The sequence below is a fragment of the Urtica dioica genome, chromosome 8 (assembly GCF_054948205.1).
Source record: "Urtica dioica subsp. dioica isolate 48M chromosome 8, U.dioica_male_clone48M_v1_H2, whole genome shotgun sequence".
NCBI classification, from domain to species: Eukaryota; Viridiplantae; Streptophyta; class Magnoliopsida; order Rosales; family Urticaceae; genus Urtica; species Urtica dioica.
Genome location: NC_142763.1, coordinates 8988870 through 8996411, shown reverse-complemented (window position 1 = coordinate 8996411; position 7542 = coordinate 8988870). Strand labels below are relative to the sequence as shown.

The following is a 7542-nucleotide window of genomic DNA, read 5'->3' as shown; positions in this document are numbered from 1 at the left end:
TGTTATATTTAAAATAAATAAACGCACAATATATAACATTTAGTTATTTGGTTCAAATTTAAAAGTAACATCATACAAAAAAAATATTTTTTTTAATTATCTATATGTGTATGTCATGTTATATATTTTCTAGTTTGTTTGTAAACACGAGTGATGTCAGAGAAGAGATGTACCACCAGGTTTTGAGGAGAGTAGCAGAGGTTTTCCGGTGGTCCAAGGATGGGAGGTGAATGGACGTAGCTAGCTTAGGTAGCCTATAGGGTTAAAGCATTATAATAGTAGCAGAGCGTTGAGTGTGTCAGTGTGCTCTTTATTTTGGAGCGTTGAGTGTGTCAGTGTGTGCTCTTTATTATGTAGCCTATAGGATTAAAGCATTAGGGTTAAAGCATTCACATTTTTAACTTTATTATTTTCCTTTTTCATTTCTTTCAAAAAATCACTTTTAAACTTTTTAGACATTATAATCATATGGTTTTATTATAATAGATAAATATTATATGAATCATATATATTAATTATGTTTGTAATACTTGAACATATATATAAATATATATATATATATATATATATCATCATTGTATATGTCACGTAATACAAATAAAGCTATGACGATAACATAGACAATTATTTTAACCCATTCTTATCAAATATTTCTTTTCGTAATCCTTTTTTTTTATTATCGAATATATATCACACTCGTTGGTGTGATTCATTTTGATTATCTTCATAATTGCACTACAATTATAATACTAATATTTTAATACACAAAAACATTACAATTAAATTGAAACAAATAAATTAAAAGTCCAAATTTTGTAAATGTTATTAAAATAATATCTTAAGCTTAAAGTAAATATATAAAATACATTAATGGTAACAATTTTATTTATCATTTGATCAACACAATTACAGATGTTTCCATAAATGCACAATATTTTTTAAATTAATTTTTTTCTAATATTAATGTGTAACTTTAGTAATTTTTTTTACTATTTATTTGTATATTTTATTTTTATTTTATTTTTTTTAATAACTTGAGTTTACATGAATTTTTAACATGTTAGAATATACTTTAATCGTAAAATGATAGCGAGTATAATTATTAATTTTATCAAATGAATAGATAATATAAATCACTGAGACGTAATTGATAGAAATAAAACAAATTAGAAGATTATTTATAATTTTACATAAATAAAAAAAAAATTGAGTAGCGGTTTAACAATATATATATATATATAGATATATTTATCACATAAACCTTAAAAATGAATTGTCTTTATATATATATATATATATATATATATATATATATATATATATAAAAGATCTAGTATTTGTATATTTTCTTACACACATGGCAAATTCTACAACCGCCTATTATTATTATTATTATTACTATTATTATTTAACTTTATTTTTTAATTCTCAACTACTTCATATATCTTTCTATATGCTGTTATATGATCATTATATATGAGGAAAATAAAAATTATATCACCTATAGGATGCAAATCTTTAATTACCAATTAAAATATTATGTCATTGATAATTGAAAATTTGATAATAATGAATTAGTTCAATAATATGTATGAGTGCGTTTATTATTATTAATATATAAAGAGAATGAGACAGGTTTTTTTTAATGGGATTGAGATAGAAAATATAAGCGATGTATGTTAAAATCATGTAATTTGATATACATTATTGGTTATGTTTTTTATTCATTTTGTAAATGATGGTTTCATACATTGTTTAAAAAGGCGTTTTCAAGGCGCGCCTTCTTGAGGCGAGGCGGTCGGAAAAAGCCTCAAGGCTTAAGCCTGGAAAAAAAAAAAGTCAACTTGCGCCTTTTGACTTTAGGCGTGCGCCTTATGCGTAAGCCCTGAAAAATTTCGCCCAGAAACGCATGAAATAGGGCAGTTTTTTTTTTTTTTTAAGGCCCAATTTAAAAGTTTGGGCTTTTTCTGGGCCTTTTTTGGGTTTTTTTCCAGATAAAACGTAAATTAGGTTTTTTTTAACATATAACCTGAATCGTAAGTCTAAAACTAGTATTTCAGGGTTTTTGTTATCTAATATAGATTACTCTAAAATTGGTCTAAAACGTAGATTAAGGTTTTTTTGGGTTTTCATTGTTAAACTAGTATATGAAGGTTAAAACTTAGCATTATCAGTCTAAATTTATTTTGGGATGATTCCAGATTATACAAAAAAATTAATTTATGCCTATCTTTCGAGGCTTACGCCTCGATACGCCTTGAGGCTTACGCCTTGCCTCAAAAACAGAAATCGCCTCGAATACCGTTTACGCCTTTTAAAACATTGGTTTCATATGAGTTGTTTTTTAAATATTGGTATCTGTGTATGCATGCATTAATCCACGTGGATGAATATATAATGTACACAACTCAGCTAAAAGAGAAAAAATTTACCCGAAATATCAAAAATACAATTTGTTTGACAGCACACTGTGACAAAAAAAATTTGGGGGTGTTGTAGTATTTCAACATTCACTATACCCTTATTTATTTCCTTTTTTTTAAATAAAATGGGAGAGACCAAGTCAAACAGAAAAGACAAGAGATGTCGGTAGTTACAGAAAATTCAATGCGTGGGACGGATTTAATAATATCTATTCATCTACCTCATGACAAATCAAGATTCGGCACGCCTTCCTTTGATTTTATTATTTAATTATTATTATCATCAACTTAATAACTTATGTATGATTTGGATTTTTCTTTCAAGTGGTCGATTTCTATTAGAAAAAGTTTATCCGTGAGTTGAATTTGAATGCATAACTTCACGAATATTCTATCAAGTTATGGAAGTACGACATTGCTTCTAAAGCTGTTTTTCTTTCACCGATATTATTAAGAATATTATTTTCACTGTATTACGAGTTTAATAAAGATCTAATAAGTTTGGTTTTTACCCGTTTGGAATTCAATATATGAAAGAATGAGAAAACACGAGTGATGTCAGAGAAGAGATGTACCACCAGGTTTTGAGGAGAGTAGCAGAGGTTTTCCGGTGGTCCAAGGATGGGAGGTGAATGGACGTAGCTAGCTTAGGTAACCTATAGGGTTAAAGCATTAGGGTTAAAGCATTATAATAGTAGCAGAGCGTTGAGTGTGTCAGTGCGTGCTCTTTATTTTGGAGCGTTGAGTGTGTCAGTGTGTGCTCTTTATTATGTAGCCTATAGGGTTAAAGCATTAGGGTTAAAGCATTCACCTTTTTAACTTTATTTCTTTCCTTTTTCATTTCTTTCAAAAAATCACTTTTAAACTTTTTAGACATTATAATCATATGGTTTTATTATAATAGATAAATATTATATGAATCATATATATTAATTATGTTTGTAATACTTGAACATATATATAAATATATATATATATATATATATATATATATCATTGTATATGTCTCGTAATACAAATAAAGCTATGACGATAACATAGACAATTATTTTAACCCATTCTTATCAAATATTTCTTTTCGTAATCCTTTTTTTTAATATCGAATATATATCACACTCGTTGGTGTGATTCATTTTGATTATCTTCATAATTGCACTACAATTATAATACTAATATTTTAATACACAAAACATTACAATTAAAGTGAAACAAATAAATTAAAAGTCCAAATTTTGTAAATGTTATTAAAATAATATCTTAAGCTTAAAGTAAATATATAAAATACATTAATGGTAACAATTTTATTTATCATTTGATCATCTCACATAACGAAGTTTGAAAAGAAATCAACACAATTACAGATGTTTTCATAAATGCGCAATATTTTTTAAATTAATTTTTTTCTAATATTAATGTGTAACTTTAGTAATTTTTTTTACTATTTATTTGTATATTTTTTTTTCTTTTTTTTAATAACTCGAGTTTACATTAGTATATACAGAATGTGAAGTTAAAAATACATTCAGATATTTTTTTAAGTCTTTTTTTTTCGGTAATCTGAAAAAAAAATCGTTTGAAGCATCTAAGAATTTGTTTTAAGATTTATTGACATTTTTGTCAATAAATTTTCTGCATGTAAATATATGCTCTTTTTTTTTGTAATCTAAAAAAAAATCGTTCTAGGCATCTGAGTATTCGTTTTAAGATTTATTAACCTCTTTTTCAATATAAATTGGAAAAGAAAGAACTGGTGCACTAAAGTTGTTAAAGAAGAGAGCTATATCAAATAATGGAAGTTAATGGATTTTGAAACCAACGACCCGATCAGGGAAAGCAAGCTTTATCAGTTTTGAGTTAATGGAAGGAATACCTTGATGGAAGAGAGAGAAAACAGCTCGCGGTCAACATAACTGTCATCCACACCATCATCTTTCGCCCCAGTTGCCTTCCGCACCTTTTCCTGGAACCAAATTTAACGAATCAATTAATCTGTTAGACATTGCAAAAAAAAAAACACTAGATGGGGAAAGTTCCGTTCTCCGTCTATCTGAATTTGGAAAGGAGAAATAACGGTACAGCCGGCATGTAACTGACATACGACAACTTTAACAAGGAAAAATGATAAAATCACGCATTAAATATTTCTACAATTTCTAGAGTTGAGAAAGTATATACAACAATTTCTACAATCAGATTTTGTTAAATACTCGTGTATTTATACGAGTAAAAAGATGAACTTATTTGTAGATTACACACATGAACTAATGTACATCTGGATGAAAATGGACGAAAAAATGTGGCAGAGACAAAGACAGTTAGATAATAAAGCACCAAACCTTAGCTTTTTTCTTAGCAAGCAATTTTTTCTTGCGTTTCTGTTTGCGCTCCATAGCATTTGTAAGCTCCTCCATCTGATCAAGTTCTTTCTGATCTTCATCCTCTTCTTCCTTGACGGCATCAGTATCTTCAGACTTCTTTGTGGGAGTAGGAGTCAAGGCTTTTCTTATTTGCATTCGCCACCTTCAAGATAGATTAAAAAAAAAGGGAACTTTCAGATTAATTTTGAATATCACCAACGAGATGCCTATGTGATAACATGAATTTAAGCTATTTAAATAACAAAAAAAAAGGTGTATAAGACATGTAAAGGAGAAAAAAATGTCCATCTTCCTTACTTTAAAAGGTGCTTAAAGTCTTGTTTCCCCAAAACACCCAGATCATCACAGAGGATTTTAACCTGTCAGATTGCAAATATTAAGAAACTTTCTCAAACCTCGGAAAAGCATAAACGGAATAATTTAAAAAACATGATCAAACGCAATGTACAGTGCAACAGCAAGATAGTGGATACCTCCTCGGTTGTTAAATCATTTTCCTTAATGGGTAAAGAAGCTGGATCATCAAAGCTTATGGAAGTAACGGTGCCAAGAATATCAAGAGGAACAACGGACCAAATATATTCCGCAGCCGTTGACACCCTCCGCAGAATCGAGACTCCGTCTTCATACCTAATGTAAACCCCAATCAGCAAAAAATCGCACTTATGCTTATAATTTACATATCTAACTGAGTAACGACTACAGATTCAGTGCTAGACTGGTAGCAATGTTGAAAAAAAAAAACAGGAATAGAGAGAGCTCACCCCTCGCGAAATCGTTTTTGCTTATTTGGTCTAAGCACATCAATCACCTATGTAAACGATGCATCAGATATATAAGCAAACGGACATGAATTGTATCATCCTAAATAAGACTGCATGGTACCAAACATAGAGAGAAGTTGAAGCTCTGTAATTGCTAATACCTTTCTAATTGGTTCTATAGCTCCCTGGAATAGATGTTTCACGTCGAGAAGACGAGGATCAATCTTTGCCGGAGCCTTGTACTTAAAGGCTAAAAGGTAAGTCTCGGCAGATGTGGAACGACTAGCAGCGGGTTTGTGAACCTCGACCTTCTCAAACAGCTGACACAAGGAGAAACGATAGTAATCAGATAACTGCACGTCCAAACCCGATGCAACATACTATGTTTGTTCCAACTTGATTTCACACAAAAGGTTGAACGAAATAAAATACCTTTGTAAGACAGTATTTGACAGAATCGTAATCTTGCGACCTGAAGACCTGATAGAGAAACAATGAATACAAAATCGTCAGTGTGAAGTACACACCCATATCACATTTATAATATATAATGCCAATAATGATATAAACGCTATAGTCTGAAATTATGACACTTAAACATAACAATATTATAGTGCCAACAACAAAAACTATCACGCACCAAGGCAAAGAAGAAACAACCATCTTAGAGAAAATGCATGGGCACGCATATAAACAACCAGGCTCAAACTCATATTCGTATCACTAAACTCCTTTATATCTCATCAACTACCACAAAGAACGTATAATAAATACACCCTATTAATCGTCCCTTACATTGACCAAATAGAGTCTCAGACTCGGTAAATCTCACTCAAACAGCAATTTAACCCTCAAACTCTATCATTTTAACAATTAAACTAAAGAAATGTAATGCCTTTATCATCCAAACGGGTATGAGTGAAAGCGGTGAGCAGACCTTGGTGATGAAAGTTCCCTTGGGCGAGAGGAGGTGAGTAGCGAGCTTAACGGCGTCGATAACAAGGGCGTTCTGAGAAGTGGCCTCCTGCGACCACGCACCTCCGACAGTCGGAGACCCGTCGTGGAGCACGAGGTCGAAAGCCGAGGAGCCGGACTGTTCCATCACGCGGCGGAGCTTGGATCGACACTCGTCGATGCGAGTGATGTCCTGCTGCAGCGCCGACGCGCCGCGGACCGGAGCGATCGGAACGAGGTCGACTCCGACGACGAGGCTTCCGACCGGAACTCGCTGCACCGCCACTTGCATCCATCCTCCGGGAGCGGCGCAGAGATCGAGCACCGACCGAGACGATCGGAGGAACTCGTACTTGGCGTCGAGCTGGGCGAGCTTCCACGAGGCTCGAGATCTGTAGCCGTGCTCTTTCGCGAGGTGGTAGAACTTGTCTAACCTGTGCTTTCCCTTCACCTTTCCCATGGCAGCGCTCTAGAGTCTCGACGAAGACGAAGAAGAAGGAAAGAGATTTGGGTTTAGGGCTTTTGTGAGTTTTTAACCTAACAATTCAGCGTTTTAAATGGGTCGGATTTTATTATTTCGGTATAATACCCGGCCCAGTAACAGCAGGGTTTTTTTTTCTTTGTTTTGGCTAGAAGAACTTTGTCAACTTTGTCCCTGGCATATTTCAATCCCTGCTTAAGAAATGAATAATGTAGACGTTTTTTCTTCAGTATATTACAAAAAATATATCTCTAATTCAATTAGAAAAGGCCAATTTCAAACTTTATTTAAAAAAACTATCCAATTTTTCGTTTATTTTGATCATTTAGCCATTTATTAATATTAACATATATTTACCAAAATTAACGCATGAAATTGATAGTACAATCATGTAAATTATTATCTGATTAATGAGATCACGTCACCAAATATGGTTAAATTTTAAATATGTTTAAAACGTTGGCTAGATTACAAATCCAACGTTTCAAGTTATTTAATCCATGAGATTTTTGTTAGAAAAATAACCTCAAGTTTCAAAATTA

The 7542-nt window shown here is 31.8% G+C and overlaps 1 protein-coding gene across 2 annotated transcripts; it reads right to left on the bottom strand.

Annotated features, from left to right (window-relative positions):
- Positions 1 to 276: 276 nt before the first annotated feature.
- Positions 277 to 7018, bottom strand: LOC149387895 (adoMet-dependent rRNA methyltransferase spb1-like). 2 transcript variants are annotated; one of them, XR_016300610.1, is made up of 10 exons: positions 6503 to 7018; positions 5998 to 6045; positions 5727 to 5885; positions 5566 to 5612; positions 5275 to 5431; positions 5099 to 5160; positions 4760 to 4943; positions 4294 to 4383; positions 2999 to 3079; positions 277 to 358 (listed from the first exon to the last, which is right to left on the bottom strand). XR_016300610.1 is itself a non-coding variant. In XM_089621987.1 (9 exons), exons 1-9 carry the CDS (start codon positions 6977 to 6979, stop codon positions 3191 to 3193), a joined length of 1233 nt encoding a protein of 410 aa, XP_089478113.1. In that variant the 5' UTR covers positions 6980 to 7018; the 3' UTR covers positions 3162 to 3190. The 2 variants fall into 2 exon arrangements, 1 of the variants encoding a protein (XP_089478113.1); XM_089621987.1 differs by lacking the exons at positions 277 to 358; positions 2999 to 3079 and adding an exon at positions 3162 to 3199.
- Between the last annotated feature and the right edge of the window lie 524 nt (positions 7019 to 7542).

What these genes read in the sequence shown, in the direction of transcription:
- LOC149387895 (XM_089621987.1), bottom strand. Translation starts at nt 6,979, where the DNA reads ATGGGAAAGGTGAAGGGAAAGCACAGGTTAGACAAGTTCTACCACCTC. An exon ending in CAAAAACGATTTCGCGAGGG is followed by an intron (nt 5,432 to 5,565) that starts GTGAGCTCTCTC and finishes GGTTTACATTAG; the next exon opens with GTATGAAGACGGAGTCTCGA. An exon ending in GACTTTAAGCACCTTTTAAA is followed by an intron (nt 4,944 to 5,098) that starts GTAAGGAAGATG and finishes TCTATCTTGAAG; the next exon opens with GTGGCGAATGCAAATAAGAA.